Raw genomic sequence first — 17,552 nt, 5'->3', positions numbered from 1 at the left:
ATGGTACAGAGCTTAGAGCACAAAAGTGTCCTTGGGTAAATAGAGAGTGTATCACTTGAACCCTTTTTTTCTCTCCTCTACTCTTCTTGCCACTCTTTCTTTCTCTTTCTCTCTCTCTAGGATAACGTATAAAACAGCTTATCGCCAGTCAGTTAAAATGGACTATCGTAGGAGGTATCAGTGTTGCCCCGGATTCTATGAAAGCAGACACAAATGTGTTCGTAAGTAATAACGATGCTGGCTGTTTCTCTACCAATATTGAAATCACACAATTTAACCCTTTATAGGGCACTTATTGAAATAATTGGAAATAAAAAATGATAAAAAATGATATGGCTATTTGCAAGACTTTGTTTTCCTTTTGTTTTTCTTCTGTTGCAAATCGAGGTCGATAGTTGCCATATACAGGTATAGTTCCCTGCATGTCTAGTATAATAATGTTTCCAAAAATCACAGATAAAGTCAAAGAAACATTTATTTAAACATACAAATGTGCAAAAATACAAACAACATGTATTTTCTAATAAAAAAAAAACAAATTCTGAAACTGTCACGTACATTACTAAATGTGTGGGTTTTTTTTTGCTCGATTAAGGGTTAACACATGGTTAGATAGAACTTTAATGTACTGTACATTTCTATATGTTTATACTGTATATATCTGTGTGCTGTGTGCCAGCACGATGCACCAAGGAGTGTGTCCATGGACGGTGTGTTGCCCCGGACCGCTGTCAGTGTGAAGGTGGTTGGAGAGGAGATGATTGTTCCAGCGGTAAGTGAAACACACACACACACCCACACACACACACACACAAGCAGAACATATACACAAATTTAAGTTTTTTTGTTTTACCAGGGAGTTCTCTGCTGCTCTTGATTTCCTCTTCTCTAGTCTTGTGTTTAAAATGGTTGTGAATTCACATTCACATTTTATTATAATACAATAACCAAATCCCTATTCCTGAGCAGATTTTAAGAATTCAAAGCCAGCTGGAATTGATAGTAACTCATTTTTAGGTCATGCAGATCTTACACAACACATTCCCCAACTTTTTTTTGGATCAGCTGCACAGATCCAGCATGCAACCTTCTGTCTACTGAAGCACTGCAGTCTTAATGGTGGCTTATGACAGAAATACACGCACGCAGCTGAAATGGAAACTCTGGCCCCTTCCACTGGGTTACCATACCAGATGATTGGCTGGTCACAGAGGTCCCATCATCCCATTGGAGGCTTTGCAGAGGCCACTTACCAGAGCATAGGATATGGCACTTCCTGAATGCCTGAGTGCTGAGAGAGTGGTGGGAAAGAGGAGAAGTTATCGTTTTAAACACAGTTTTCTTTCCCAAACTTACTAATGGAGCACAGTTCCAAACCTACAGATTCAAGATATTGCCTAGTGCTTTGGCGGCACTCATTGAAACAAGGCCAAAGTCCAAAAGCGTGATGATAATGCACAGAAAGGACAGTCTACAAAGCCACATAGCAACAAACCCAAAATAAAACTTCGCCAAACCAGTCTTGTATTCAATCGATGTATTATATAACAGAAAAAATATATTGTGCAAAGACACGAACATGATGGGAAATATTAATTCCTGTGTTTTGTCTTAAAGCGATTCTAATATTTGTTGCCACCAACTCATAATCATAACAATTTGACTAAATAAGCCTCATAAATGATACACTGTGGTTTTGGGAATAGGGATAAAGTTTACAGATCAGAACCTCTTAACATGACGTTCTTCCCTTGGGGGACAAGAGGAATTTTCCCACATAAAAAATTACTTGCCCCATACAGTGGAATTCTGAAAAATTATTTGCAAGAACTGTCTGTATTGCTGTGAAAACACAAGGGTCAAATTAGGTGCTCGTACTCAAGGACAGTTTTCATATAAACATTACTGAGATGATGGAATTGAGGACAAGAGGATGAAGGTGTCAAACAGGAGAGTCGTTTTTTAAGAATCAGTTTATTTTCACATGCCCTTGTGTTTATATCAGGGGCACAGTTAGCCAGGAAAAGAATAAAAGTAACTATAAAATGAAGTACAGTACTGTCCTTGGAGCTGCAGAGTGGCATAGTGCTTAACACTGTGTACTCGATGCAGAAAGGTTCTCCCTGTGCTTGGTGGGTTCCTCTGAGTGCTCTAGTTGCCTCCCGCAGTCATAAGACATGCAGAGGAGACTAATTGGAGTTACAAATTGCCTGTAGTGTGTGAATGAGTATGTGCGTGTGTCTGCGCCCAGCGATGGATTGGCACCTCCTCCAGGGTATCCCCTCCTGAGATAGGCTTCAGACATGACCCTGTACAGGATAAGCAGTACAGAAAATGAATGGAAGAATAAATAAATGACAAGCCAACGTCCAATATAAGCTTTAGTTGCATTCGTTGCTTTTTGCCCTGTGTATCAGTGTCTGCCTTTAAAAACAAACTCACAGAGTTGCATACAAAAGACCATGCATCTAGGCCTATTTACATTTTTTTTAAAACTCAACAGAATTAAACACAACCTCTGCATTACACTGCTTGTAAAAATGGCATTTTCTGCAAATATGAATGAACATAACTTTAATAATAACACCCTCAAATATCAGAGCAGATATCAATGCTTTTTTTGTAGCCAGCCATGATTCCTTCTGTTGTTTTAGAGATTGTCAGCCAGTATTCTTTACTGATCTGAAGTCACCAGAATTAATTGAGGAAGGAAGGCCATGAAAAAGATCTCAAAGTACTCCCATTTTTTTCTGATTTTTTGAATAGATTGATCAAAGCAGTTATTTATAAAAATCATTAGAGTATTCATAAAAATTCCATGTCATATTGAGGATGGACTGTATACAGGGGCGCAGGGGATCTGGAGCCTATCCCAGGAGACTTGGGGCATGAGGCAGGGTACAGCCTGGACGTGGAGCCAATCCATTACAGCAAATTTATTAATAATAAATATATAATGTATTTTGGGCAAGTGTGTATATTGTGACATAAAACGTGAAAGATCCCATCATCATAAGACAGCTTATTAAAGGTTACTGATTTCTCATTTGTTACCTTCTCCATAAAGAGACCTAAAGAAATTGATTGCATTGTGTAATAAAAAAAATTCTTCATGTGCCAAGAAAAGCAATTCTTATTTGTTACATGAAGTTTCAGGATGGAGATTTGTGTTGGTAGTGTTCGTGCTTAGAAGCCACACATTAAGGAAATATTTAAATCTATGTATGTATGTATTTATGTGTGTGTGTGTGTGTGTGTGTGTGTGTGTGTGATGTATTCTCCTATTATGACCTTATATGTCTTAAGTGTGTTTGTGTAAACACAGTGTATGTGTGTAGGTGTGTGTGTGTGTGTGTGTGTGTGTGTGTGTGTGTGTGTGTGTGTGTGTGTGTAGGTGTGTATGTGTGTGTATGCGTGTGTGTGTGTGTGATGGATTCTCCTCTCATGACCTTATATGTCTGAAGTGTGTTTGCATAAATGTGTGTGTGTGTATGTGTGTGTGTTTGATGAATTTTCCTCTCATGACCTTATATGCCTGAAATGTTTTTTGTGAGTTTGTTTGTGTGTGTGTGTGTGTGTGTGTCTGTGTGTGTCTGTGTGTGTGCGTGTGCGTGTGTGTGTGTGTGTGTGTGTTTGTGTGTGTGTGTGTGTGTGTGTGTGCGCGTGTGTGTGTGTTTGGGGGGGGGGGGGGAGGTAGGGTTGTTGTGGTGTCTGTGTGTGATGGATTCTCCTCTCATGACCTTACATGTCTGAAGTCTACCTGAATGAAATCCAAGCCCTGTGTGAACTCTGCTTTTTCTTCATTCTAAACATCATCTGTTCAACTGTAAAATTTCTCATCTAAAACTCATTTATCTCTTTAAGTCTGTGTAAATCATCTTGGCAGTCTTGGCTGAAAGGTGTAACATGATATCTTTAAAATGTAGACAAGAGATAGTCAAAGCACCCTGTTTACTGTGGAGGTGAGAACACCATGATTGCGACAGCACAGGAGTGCATACTCTATTAGAAATCAAATGTATCATGTTTCTCTCCAGGATTGCTATACATCATGTCTACTCTGCATTCCTGTCATTTACTCTCTTCTAATTTAAGTACTGATCCCAGAACTTATGAACATGACCTGGTAAATTTCACATGCCTAAAATGAACACGCCTCTGTTTCTCTTGCAGCATGCGATGCTCTGCACTGGGGCCCAGGCTGCAGCAAACAGTGCCAGTGTCAGAATAAAGGCCAGTGTGATGTGCTGACTGGATCCTGCCTCTGTCCTCCAGGCTATACTGGCTCACACTGCCAGGTAGGATGTACAGTATAGAGACACTAAAGTGAATAAAGGCATGAGAAGTGTAGTACTGTAGTTGTGGTTCACTATTAGTTTTCATTACTCAGCGCAGTAGGATTTAATTGCTCTTTCAGATGTATCATTTATGAAACACTGAAATGTCTGTAGAGTGCATGTAGAATAACTCCCATCGAAAAGAAACATGCATTTATTCTTATTTCCCTAAGTAGAGTCTAATTATAATGTTAATTATAATGCCTTTAATTATCATGTCTTGTGACAGGACCCATGTCCAAAGGAGTACTTTGGTCCTGGCTGTGCACAGCATTGCCAGTGTGGGACAGGCGGCTCATGTAATCAAGAAACAGGAGAGTGTGTGTGTAGAGAAGGATTTACTGGGACACTGTAAGTAATTATTTCACTGTATCTATGGCTCACTCTCAGTCAAAATATAGACATATTTATAATGTATACGTATATAATGTACAGTATGTGTGTGATCAGTTTTTTTATAAGCTTGTAGTTTTGGGTGGCTGTAAAAAAAAAAAGGGTGAGTAAAATCTCTGCCCTGTACAGATGTGACACTCCATGTGTGAGGACAAGCCGGTGTCCAGCTCGCTGTTCATGCCAGAATGGTGGCATCTGCCAGGGAAAGGGAGTGTGTCTGTGCCCTTATGGATGGACGGTGAGAAGTTAATTTGGACTCTTGTTTTAATCGATTAAATTGTGTTGAAATTGCTTGAGATGTCTCTCTCTCTCTTTCTCTCTCTCTTTCAGGGACCAGTGTGTACAGAGCGATGTCCTAAAGGAAAATTTGGCATAAATTGTTCTAAGGATTGTTTGTGCCATAACGGTGGCCACTGTGACCCAGGGACAGGGCTCTGTCAGTGTGCTCCTGGTTTCACTGGTGAGAGGTGGGTTAGTCAAAAAATATATATAATTTTTTTACATTACAAAAAAAAATACAGCCTACAATATTGTATTCAGGGCTTTTTTGTTACCCATAGTGCATAGCTTTAGTAGTGCTGCATGTCTGAATTAAAGGCTGCTCTAACACATGTATAGCTCATCTCAATATATATTTGTATGTTTTGTATCTGTTGATTCTCACATTCAATTTAATTCAGTTTTATTTTATTTGAATAGCGCTTTTAACAATTCCCGTCTCTGTGTGCATGGAGTTCTCAAATTGCCCGTAATGTGTGAATGAGTGTGTGAGTGTGTGTGTCCAGGGTGTACCCCGCTATTTGCCCTAAGTCTTCAGGCCCTCACGCCCCTGAATACAGGATAAAGCGGTATAGACGATGAGTGAGAGAGTGTATGAAATGTGAATGTGTATGAATCACAATGATAAGCTAGTCCCTGATGAGCAAGCCAAGGGCGATGCCGACATTAGCAAGGAAAAACTCCCTGAGATGGCGATAGGATGAAACCGTGAAAGGAACCAGACTCAACAGGGAACCCATCCTCATTTGGGTGATAACAGAAACATCTCTTTTTGCTCTGCAGGTGTAATGAAGAGTGTGCAGTAGGAAGCTATGGGCAGGACTGTAAGGGTGTGTGTGACTGCACTAATGGTGCGCGCTGCTATCACATCGACGGCGGATGCTTATGTGAGCCGGGTTTCAGAGGACCACAGTGCTCTCAGAGGATGTGCAGTGATGGAGTGTTTGGCATGCACTGTGAACAGAGCTGCCTTTGTGACCACCAGCACACTCTCAGGTGAGGATTAGTGTAGTTTACTGAACTTCACGAGTAATGAATTTCTGCTATTAAAGAATATATTTAATCTTACAAACGTCCAAATATCAATGCATACAAGTGTGGTCATGTAAGAATGGTCATGTTTTAGCAATGATTAAGAAGAGTCTTATTAAAGAGCAAACCTTTTTTTTTTTTTTTAACATGAAATATGTTTTTGACAGTCACATTTCCTGCATCATAACCTTTATATGAACTTCTTTACTGCCGAATGTAATTATTTTGGAAAAAGTCTTTCTTTACTGTTACTGTTACTAATATTTTAATGTATTCTTCGTGCTGTGTTTGTGATGAGTTTGCAAGAAGATTGTACATTTGTTCTCAGGTTTTAACTGCGATCTAAAACTTAAAAACACCCTGCTAGGAATTGAACTAGTATTCACTTAACAGAAGTTTATTTCATATTGCTACAACCATAGAAATGTTAATATCTTTACACTACCAGTCAAAAGTTTGGACACACCTTCTAATTCCATGGTCTTTTCTGATTTTTATTTCTTTCTACATTGAATAACAATGCTAAAGGCATTCTGTAAAGCCTTCATAACGGTTCTAATCTGAGGTGATGTAAAAAAAAAAAATTTTTTTTTTTTATATAATTTTCTGGTAACTTTAAATGAACTTCTCCTCTGCAGCAGAGATAAGGTTTGATCCTGACTTCCTGTGATGGTCTTCATGAGAACCAATTTCTTCATGGTGGTTAATGGGTTTTGCAAATGCACCTAACAATGCTGTTCTTGCAAGAATTATTCCAGAAAGACTGACCTCCGTGTCTTAAAATAACAACTGACTGTTTTTATTATTGATGTTGTTGTTGATTAATTATCTAATTCCATATGTGTTATTTCATACAATAGTTTTGAAATCTCCAGTATTGTTCTAGAGTGTAGAAAATAAATCCCAAAACAAAAAACACTGAATTTGAAGGTGTGTCCAAACTTTTGACTAGTACTGTACTTGTGCATTACTGTATATTTCAGTTGTCATCCCCTGAAGGGAGAGTGCACGTGCCAGCCAGGGTGGGCGGGGCTCTTCTGTAACGAGACCTGTGCTCATGGTTACTATGGGAGTGGTTGCCTGGAGCCCTGCCTGTGTTTAAATGGCGGAGTGTGTGATACTGTGAGCGGTGTGTGTCACTGTTCTCCGGGATACACTGTGAGTAGATTTTAACATTAATCAGTGATGATACATCATTATAATCCTGACATAATGGTGTTTTTGCTTCATGAAAATAAACGACTGAAATTAAAACCATCAGCTTCTTTAAGAAAAAGTGCTATTGAGGCTGCTGGGTTTATACCTTTATATATCTTTATAGAGAATGTAATGATGTTTAATGTTCTGTGGTCCCTGAACTGTGTATAGGGACGACACTGTGACAGGCACTGTGAGAGTGGCTTCTTCGGAAAAAACTGCTCCTTTAAGTGTACCTGCAAAAATGCTATTTCCTGCTCTCCTGTAGATGGAACCTGCTTCTGTAAAGAGGGTAAGCGAATTTACTACACACTCATCGATTGGTTGAGTGTCTGAATGGATAAATTAATTAAACCAATTAATAATCCAATTAAACATTTATGGTCCCAGTAAACTGACTTTGATTTAGTCCAACCAGAACCATTTGGACATCATCAGTTATCATATGGATATAAGGATGTATGTATGTTTGCAGGGTGGAGGGGACCAGACTGTTCCATTCCATGTTCAGAGGGGACATGGGGTCCGAGCTGCAACGCCACATGCCAATGTGCTAACAAGGCTCAGTGCAATCCATCCGATGGCTCCTGCACATGCACAGCTGGATGGAGAGGAGATCTATGTGACCAGCCCTGCCCTGTAAGTCTACATCCAAATCATTACCTTAATCATCAGCAATCAGTTACTATCAGATTTATACAGAGTCAGGATATGCTGTAGAAAAAAAACACAACAGAGCCCTTCAGCAGACCCACACCAGTGTAACAATGCACACACTCGCACTCATGTTTTGATATCAGCGCCATGCTGCTTCAGAGGTCATTTACTTTGAATTTCCCTTTGATAACTGTCATTAAGTAGAATTGTATACTTACCTCATATTTGGCAATCATACTGTGTAAAAAACAAGCGAAGGGTGCTTTCGAACATTCCTGAATTTGATCCTGAATGGGTGTGATCTCAAGATTGTAGGAAATAATAGGGAGATTGTCAGGAAATTCATCATAGCTTGGCATGACTTGTTATAGTGCGGGAGAAATCTTAGTCATTAAAAAAAATTGATCAGGTTTGAAATTTAGGCACTGACTTTAAAAAAAAAACAGCAGTTCATTTAAAGTCATTTAAAGGTCCATAGTAGTAGTTTGTAGGAGGTAACAAATGATAGAGTCCAAAAATATGTTTACATGTTTACTGTTGACATGGACAGCTTTGGAGTAAATACACTAATACCAAGATACTAATATGACCTAGAGGTTCATAGCTTCTGTAGGCATAGGTTATCAACCCTCAGATAAACAAAATAACTAAACTAAAACTGTGAACTAAAACTACTAAGTGGTATGTTCTGATAGATACTACCCAATGTACAGTATAGTGATATTGATTACAAAAGTGTGCAGTAGGTTCGTAGCTTCTGTACTGTAGTTTATCCAGGTATCCAGGGCACTGTACTGTAAGCATGTGAAAAAACATAACTGTTCTCGATAAGTCTGAAAAATCGATAGCAAATTGGAGAATTAACAGAAGGAAAAAACACGTTGGTTAGTTTCGCATGTCTTAGGAGAAGCAGGTTAACAAAGTAGAGAACTCTGGGAAAGCAATCAAACAAACAGAAAAATCAAGCTAATGATTAGATTGAAGCCGTGTACACTTTCTGCTTGACTGAGAGGAATATTTTCCATTTCTCCTTGTTCTCGTTAAACAGGTGGGAAACTTCGGCCCAGACTGCCAGCACAAATGTGACTGCTTTCACGATGAAGGTTGCCATAGTGTTACAGGACAGTGCCAGTGCCTGCCAGGCTGGACGGGTACAACTTAATGAGCCTACTTTCTGTGATTTAAGCTTCACTGAAACCAATCCTACTGAGCTAAATAATAGTACTGTACACTCAACCCAATCAAATTTCACTAAATCATGTGTGTGTGTGTGTGTGTGTGTGTGTGTGTGTTAGGACCACGTTGCAGAGAGCAATGTCCACAAGGCCGATGGGGCCATCAGTGTAATCAGAGCTGCTCGTGCCTCAACAGCGCCTCCTGTCAGCCCCACAATGGTGTCTGCATGTGTAAACCTGGTTACTGGGGATCCCAGTGTCAGCATGGTGAGTGCAGATCTGCTCAGTCACTGCACGGTGTGATTTGTCTGTTTTTGACAGGTTTTGAGTACTGATAAACAAAATTGCTGTGTCCATCAAATGTCACTCATGTCAATCTGAAAAGATAATGTTTTATCAGACTTTAAAGTTTAAATATAAACTTTTAATACTATTGTATTATCCTTAGCAATAGTCCTAACTTTTACGGCCAATATATTTAAATTACACAATTGTGAGACAGAAGACGATTTTTTTTCTCGTTTCCTGGAACATGGGCATTAAATGTAATATACAGTATAGGTAGCAGATGGTACGGTGCACTGTCACCCAGCACCTCCAGGGTCCAGGTTCAATTCCTGTCTCTGGTCACTCCGGTTTCCTCCCACAGTCCACAGACAGACAGATTAGTCTAATGGCATTCGCAAATTGCCCATAGCAAAATATATAGCAGCGAGTAATAGGTTGATCCTCATGTTCTTGCTCTCAGAGTGCAGTCAGGGTGTCTATGGGGAAAAGTGCAGTCAAACTTGCCCTGCTTGTGTCCACTCCACCTCCTGCCATCACATCACAGGCCAATGTGTGTGTCTACCAGGCTATACAGGACCATTGTGTGAGCAAGGTAGGTTTCCTTTAATTTTCACACATGTACAGTACACTCAGACAGTGTAACACGCAGACAACTTACACTGATATACTGTAGAGCTTGGTAGATGTTAGCTTGACCTCTGTGCAGAGTCAAATAATGATCCATCCTGACTCAAGTTTTTTTGTAAGCAGTTCAAAGTAACATGGTCCTTTTAACTTTATGGTCCTTTGTTATCATTCCTTAATTCAACTTTGTTTATTTACAACATTCCGGCCTGTTTCGAATAAATTATGCAGGACAGAAAGGCATGTTGTTTATTGTCATGGTTACTGAAAAGGTATCTGTGATTCCCAGTTTGTCCAGTTGGTCACTTTGGTAAGCAGTGCAGTGGTGTGTGTAGATGTGCCAACAATGCCACATGTCATCATCAGGATGGATCATGTCACTGTCTCCCAGGCTGGACTGGATCAGACTGCTCTGTTTGTAAGTTAATGTAGCTATGTGATGATGATGGGCCATACCCAAAGGATAGAAAGATGCAGGGTAATATATATAGTGTAGGATGTATCTGGGCCATCGTTAAACCAAACTCTCAAATCATTTAAAGAAGCAATGAAGACAAACCACGCAGTGGGAGACCATCAACTGTGACACAGGACATTTTCAGAGAGAATTTGAGAGTTGGGTTCAACAATGGCCAAATATATAGTTCGTGATATCCCTTTTAAGCAGTACCATAAGTTATTATTAGAAGAGATTCGCGTTCCTATGAGCCATTCTAACGCCATTGAATAATATGTACTATAAAGTTTTGAGAAAACTTCACTCGCATTAACAGCAGTGATACACACTTTCTACTTTTAAAAATAGCAGGCTAACTGATGGTAAGAATATGCATTTATAATTAAGCACTTCCACCAATTCTCAGTATAACACATTTGAAGTAAGATGAGTGGAAGTGCATTTCCACACCAGTGCATTTGCGTTTAGTTGTAACTGTTGTATTGATAGACTGCTGGTCTTAAACTATCCTTATTTTGTGAACTCTTTATTTATTGTGACTGTATTTATTAGTTTCTGTTGCTATCTGTAATGAACAATACCTCTGTCTGTTGCAGTGTGTAAAGGAGGGACATTTGGAACTAACTGTAATCAGATGTGTTCATGCACCCCTAACCATTCATGTGACCCTCACACTGGTACGTGTGTATGTGAGCCTGGACCTGGAGTGGACTGTGCACAAGGTAGTCATTTATACACAAACATATAGCAAATAACAAGAGATACACATTGTTGCATGTTCTCTATTCTGGCTTTATCATTTGCAGGAATGTGCCAATAGCCAAGCACCTAATAAAGAACTATAATAAAATTAAAAATTCCAATGAAGATTTTACTATTTATATTGTACTATTGTCATGCTGTACTGTATTGTTAGGAATGGTTGTATATTTGGTTTCCTACAGAGCGTGTGGTGAGTGTGATGGTACCTGTGTCTCCGGTGGAGAAAGACTCTTGGGGGGCGATTGTGGGCATTGTGGTCCTACTTGTCCTTGTGGTGGTACTGCTGGCACTACTGCTACTCTACTATCGACGCAGGCAAAAGGATAAACAGACCAACACGCCCACCGTGTCCTTCTCCTCTACCCGCAATGTCACGTCTGAGTACGCCGTGCCAGGTAGGAGTCAGGACAGCTAATCATTTTTCATACTGAGAATAATTCACTTATGAGTGGAAACAATAAATAATCTTCCATTTCCACTTTCTTTGAATTAGACGTTCCGCACAGTTACCACCACTACTACTCAAACCCCAGCTACCACACCCTGTCCCAGAACAGACTTCCTTTACCCCAAATCCCTAATAACCAGGACCGGCTTGTCAAGGTAGCCGGCTATAAAATCGATTCAAAATAGTGTGCACATAGTCAGTCTGAATGCAGACATAACTGAAGCTTCTTTGCCCTTTTGTCGATACAGAACACCAATAAGCAGCTATTCTATAGTCTGAAGAATATGGAGCGGGAGAGAAGAGGCTTATTTGGAATGGAATCTAATGCTACTTTACCTGCTGACTGGAAACACCAGGAACCTCCTAAAGACCAAGGTATGCCCACTAACTATGTAGTTTAGCATGCAGTTATTTTAAACTTTAAAATATGTGTGAAAGCTTGGGTAAATCATTCAAATTATGGAAGTTTGACATTAATGCTGAAAACATTAATCAAGTGAATTGTAGTATGTATCTCAATCAAAAGTAAAGCCATTGCACATACTGTAGGTAAAGTCTGCTTACCCACAAAAGTGAACATGACCGTTTCACAGGAGCATCACAGACATTTTAACATTTATAATTTATGTTATATAATTTGTATTATATAATTTATCGATTATTAGACTAATGTGCAATTCATTAAGGCATATAGCTGTCTAACTATAACCAAGTACATTACTTTTACTGCACTTATACTTACTATGTAAATACATCTGCTGATGCATCTGGACACATCTTCAGTGATGTTCCTGGAATCATTGGGTGTTTCGGGTCTTTCAACATCATACACCCTCAACCAGGTGACCCAGCCAGGGTTAATCAGACCCTAGCTTGTGTCCAGATGGCTAACTAACTACCATGACTCCATGATTGGCCTCTCTTAAGCCACAGCCATCTTGAGGCCCTCTCTGCCGCTTCGGTGGTACTGCGGATAGCTCTTCTCTTTCTCTCTCCAATGATGCCTAAACTACTTAGAGCTCGGGCTAAGGAACGGGCCGCAAAACCTCTGCATCCTACCTCCACTGGAAGGCACCTTGCTCTCCACCCAGCCTGCTGACAGTCACTGACCAGTCCCGCGTACCTGGATAGCTTCCTTTCAAAGGCTTCCTCCAAGCGGTCTTCCCATGGGACTGTAAGCTCCAACAGCACAGCTTGCTTAGTAGCCTCAGACACAAGTACAATGTCTGGTCGAAGGGTGGTAACAGCAATGTGGCTGGGGAACTTCAGCTGTCGTTCAAGGTCCACCAAAAGCTGCCAATCCCTAGCTGAGGTCAGGATCCCTACTGGAGATCTTTTGACTGAGGTTACCTGCTCCCCAGCTCTAACAAAGGCGATTGTTTTCTTGGAGGGACGAAACTGCTTCGCCCACACCAGTCCCGTGCTGATAACTTCAGCGATGGTCTTCAGGACTTGATCATGTCTCCACCGGTATCGCCCTTCTCCAAGTGCCGTGCTGCAGCAGCTGAGTATGTGCTCTAAGGTGCCTCTCTTGGAACACAAAGGGCATGCTGGTGTTTCTGCAATGCCCCATGTGTGTAGATTAGATGGACTTGGAAGCACATCATACACTGCCTGAATAAGAAATTTAATGCGGTGCGGCTCGGCTTTTCAGATCTCAGTCCAGGTCACTCTCCTCTCAACCGCATTCTCCCATCTTGTCCAAGCCCCCTGTAGCCTCATTTCTACAGCCTTGCAGGATCTCGTCTCCTCCACTGCTGCTCTTACCTCCTCTTGAACAAGACGCCGCCTACCCTTCCCTTTGGTGTTTATTTGGGAAGTTAGAAAGGATCCTAAGCCAGCTCTGCCTTTTGAGACCGCTCCCACCAGGCTCCTCTGCCGTAGCCTTGCCTCAGCCTCCTGGACTGCCTCCTCTGCCCTCCACTTCCTGCCTGTCCTCACTTGGATCCCAGCCTTAGCCACCTTTGGATCACTAGAGTCCCTGTACTGCAACACTTCTCTAGCCTTCGTTACCTTAAATTCCTCTTCCAAGGATTTGAAGGGCAGCTGCAGTATGTTGTTATGCCCATAAAGTGCGATGCTGCTCAGGCTCTTTGGCAACCCAAGCCATCTCCGCAGGTGGTTGCTGACTTTCCTCTCTAGGATCTCAACAGTAGAAATTGGAACAGCATAGATGAGGAGGGGCCACAGGATTCTGGGAAGGATGCCATGCTGGTAGACCCAGGCTTTAAACTTTCCAGGTAGACCAGACTTGTCCACAGATTTCAGCCAGCCATCCAACTCAGCACAAGTTGACTGGATAGATGATGAGTCTTTCAGAGAGCTGTCAAAAACCTTGCCCAAGCTCTTGACTGGCTTTTCTGAGATTGTTGGTATGGCTATACCTTTGATGTAAAACCGGAACTTGTCGTCCACCTTGCCTTTCTTCAGCACCATAGACCTTGATTTGGAAGGTTTGAAATGCATCCGGGCCCATTCCATTAGCTTCTCAAGTCCCTTTAGAATCCATCGGCAGCCTGGCACTGATTCTGTCGTGACTGTTAGGTCATCCATGAACGCCCTGATGGATGGCTGCCGTTGTCCAGAATTCATTCGGGGCCCTCTGCACTCTGACTCAGCGGACTTGGTCAGCATATTCATGGCCAGGGAGAAGAGCATCACAGAGATAGTGCAACCTGTGATGATACCTATCTCCACCTTATGCCAAACTGATGTGGTTGTTCCTGAAGAGACCCTCATTCTGAAATTGTTGTAGTAATCAGCTATGAGGTCTCTGCACCTATTTGGAACATGATGTTTTATCAGAGTGAGCTGGACTAACTTGTGTGGAATGGAGCCGAACGCATTTGCCAGGTCAAGCCATAACACTGACAGGTTGCCTTTGTTCTCTCTGGCCTCCCGAATTAGCTGTGACACCACACCAGTATGCTCCACACAGCCAGGCATACCTGATATGCCGCCCTTCTGCACTGATGTATCAATATATTTGTTCTTTGTAAGGTAGGTGCACAGCCTCTTGAAAATGGTACTAAAGAAGATCTTTGCCTCCACACACAGCAAGAAAATAATGCGGAACTGATCTAAATGGGTGGAGTTTTCCTCCTTTGGAATCCACACCCCTTCTGCCACTCGCCATTGATCTGGGATCTTTCCCTTCCTCCAGAAGACTCGCAAAATTTTCCACAGACGCTGTAGGATTTTGGGACAGTACTTGTACACTTTGTATGACTTATACTTTATACTTACATATACTGTATACAGTAAATTCAGTGAAATCTTGGATTGCGAGTAACTTGGTCTGCAAGTGTTTTGCAAGACGAGAACTTTTTTTATAAATTTGAACTTGATAAACGAGTGAGGTCTTGACATATGAGTAGTACGCATACGCTTTGGCTTCTGAGCATCATTTGATCACAACTAAGCCAGTGGATTATCTCTCTCACTTGCTGTGGGATTGTGGTTAATCATCTCACATGATCAGTGCACGTATACTTTTTACGTTTACATTATGACCATGTGTGTGTGTGTGCGTCGTCCCATCCCCCACCCCCCACACCCCGCCCCATTTTTTATGCTTTTCAGGAGCATTTGGAATAGACCGTAGTTATAGCTACAGTGCCAGTCTTGGGAAATACCACAACAAACGTAAGTATTGTTTCCAGAATTTTTATATGGAATATTTGTTCCTGTAATCTGCACAGATTCCAATTGATTTCTTTTTGCCTCTTACACTTCCCTAATCTGCTCTCAGATTTGAAGGATTCCTGCATTGCTGTAAGCAGCACTTCTCTAAACAGTGAAAATCCATATGCCACCATTAAAGACCTGCCTGGTCTTCCTCCATGCCCTCCTGAGTGCAGCTACATGGAAATGAAACCTGCTGTGCCTCCTGAGAGATCCTACACTGAGCTCCGGCATCCAGGCATCCCTTCCACCAGTTTCTCCTGTAGAGGTAACATGAACTTTATTTATCCTGAAGAAAGGAAGTCAAGAGAAGTTCATGTCAGAACACCTGTTTGTGTGTATACCAAAAATTCGTACAGCAGTAGCATCCAAAGTTATGAATCATACAATAGCTTCTTATCAGTAACACTGGACTTGGAAGTGGTATTATATCTGGAAAGATTACTAGCACTGGATTTAATAGGAAACAATTTATCACTTCATCAAACCATTTTTTAAAAACCATTTAGGCCAGTAAGTGTGCATTAATTCTTTTTATGTGTTCGTATCTATGGCAGAATGTTTTACCCCTGATGTGAGAGTAAGGTGTCCTCTCTCTGAGAATAAATGGGACTTGGAGAGCCAAAGAGGTCATATGAGTTCAAAGAGGGGCTAATGAAGTATAATAGCAGGGGTGTGTGCTAAAAGGAGTGTGACAACATCTGCCTGAATAACTTTCACTCTCTCCTACTTATTCTCTATGCCGCTTCTCCTGTTTATGGTCACGGGAGGCGTGGAGTCTATGCCAGAGGACTCTAGGCTGTGTACACTTTGGACAGGGTGCCAATCCATCACAGGGCACAAGCACGCACACACACTACGGTCTATTTGGAAACACAAATTAGCCTAATCTGTGTGTCTTTGGACTATGGGAGGAGGGAGTAAATCCAACAAGCACAGGGAGAAAATAAAAACTTTCCAAAGCGCGAATCAAGCCCTCGAATCTAAAGGTGCGAGGCCAAAGTGCTAACCACTGCGCCAATGTTCTGCCCCACAAAAAAAAAATTTTTTTATTAATTAGGACTTGGGAGCGTACTTTAGCTAAAGTTTTCTATAGCAAAAAAAAAAAAAAAAAAAAAACACCTGGGTGATCAACCCTATGAAAACAAAACACATTAGAAATACCATGTTTTATAGCACAAGTTTAAACTAATGTTGCCCCTTTCTAATTGTTCTGAAGATAGTTCACTTTTTCCCAGAAGTTATTTGTGCAGTCAGAGACATTTTTAGCTTTTCAGTAAGCTAGAATGTTTTTTGAGGCAGAACCAAGAACTGTTCTTATTTGGTTTGGACTGAAATGTTCCATGTCCCATTTTTTTCCAGAACAATGTCCTCTTGGAAACGTTCCAGAGCTGGATCCTCAGAACCATTACGACCTGCCAGTCAACAGTCACATACCGGGACATTATGACCTGCCACCAGTCCGCAGGCCTCCCTCACCATCGCCACGCAGACAGGCTAACTAATCGCAGCCGCAACACACACACATGGCTTAAAACACAGCGAATGACATGTTCCTAAAGCACAACCACTGCCAGTTTCACCGCTGTATTTTCCATACATGAGTAGAGAGGACGAAAAACTGCTCCTGCATGGACAGGGGCTTACGAGAGCAATACACACACCCAACTGTATAGCATCTGCAAAATGTCAGGAGAACTTGCACATCCATCCTAAGCACACTTTATACTGAGATCAGCATGTGGGTCAAATGAACTGGTTTCAATAACTTCCTGCAGCAGCACAACACTGCCATCTGGTGGACGTTAAATCCTTTTTTTTTTCAACGCATGAATTTGTAATAGGTGTTAAATGCTTTTCATGTTAATAACTAAGTTATGCTTTCATATTATTTGGGGAAAAGCAATTCTCGAATAAAATACAGCAATCATGGTTTAAATATTCCGTTTTCATTACAGCTACATAAAGCTTGTCTTGAAAGGTTGTACAATGTTCACCAAATCTACGTTTGTAGAGTCTCAATTTTCAGTGTCATAAATTGTAAATAATGTAAATAAACTGGAGGTTTTTATGCATTTGAGTGTGTGTAATGTGTTTATCTATTTGCCAGATTCCTTACGTCAGTCTGTGTCAGAAGTGCCGTATTGCTGCTGAGATGTTGAGGCTCAGGAGCGGTACTGTACATGCATGAGCTGCTAAAGACTTATAATAGAAGACTG

General features: G+C 41.1%; 1 protein-coding gene across 1 annotated transcript in view; it reads left to right on the top strand.

The window, feature by feature from the left end:
• Positions 1-17,408, top strand: part of pear1 (platelet endothelial aggregation receptor 1) — a 38,140-nt gene extending 20,732 nt beyond the window's left edge. The window contains exons 4-24 of the mRNA XM_053494913.1: positions 121-221; positions 680-772; positions 4,174-4,298; positions 4,567-4,688; positions 4,860-4,968; positions 5,061-5,197; positions 5,793-6,005; positions 7,025-7,199; positions 7,410-7,530; positions 7,714-7,877; positions 8,944-9,046; positions 9,191-9,337; positions 9,819-9,950; positions 10,272-10,400; positions 11,036-11,161; positions 11,384-11,596; positions 11,695-11,804; positions 11,898-12,024; positions 15,232-15,294; positions 15,401-15,601; positions 16,696-17,408. Of these exons, the coding sequence (XP_053350888.1) occupies positions 121-221; positions 680-772; positions 4,174-4,298; positions 4,567-4,688; positions 4,860-4,968; positions 5,061-5,197; positions 5,793-6,005; positions 7,025-7,199; positions 7,410-7,530; positions 7,714-7,877; positions 8,944-9,046; positions 9,191-9,337; positions 9,819-9,950; positions 10,272-10,400; positions 11,036-11,161; positions 11,384-11,596; positions 11,695-11,804; positions 11,898-12,024; positions 15,232-15,294; positions 15,401-15,601; positions 16,696-16,838 (2,854 nt within the window). The 3' untranslated portion in view covers positions 16,839-17,408. The remainder of the gene's footprint in view (positions 1-120; positions 222-679; positions 773-4,173; positions 4,299-4,566; positions 4,689-4,859; positions 4,969-5,060; positions 5,198-5,792; positions 6,006-7,024; positions 7,200-7,409; positions 7,531-7,713; positions 7,878-8,943; positions 9,047-9,190; positions 9,338-9,818; positions 9,951-10,271; positions 10,401-11,035; positions 11,162-11,383; positions 11,597-11,694; positions 11,805-11,897; positions 12,025-15,231; positions 15,295-15,400; positions 15,602-16,695) is intronic.
• Positions 17,409-17,552: the final 144 nt, after the last annotated feature.

This window comes from Clarias gariepinus, chromosome 4 (genome assembly GCF_024256425.1).
Source record: "Clarias gariepinus isolate MV-2021 ecotype Netherlands chromosome 4, CGAR_prim_01v2, whole genome shotgun sequence".
Classification (NCBI taxonomy): Eukaryota; Metazoa; Chordata; class Actinopteri; order Siluriformes; family Clariidae; genus Clarias; species Clarias gariepinus.
Note: the sequence above shows the minus strand (reverse complement) of the source record. Positions and strands in the feature narration are given on the sequence as shown.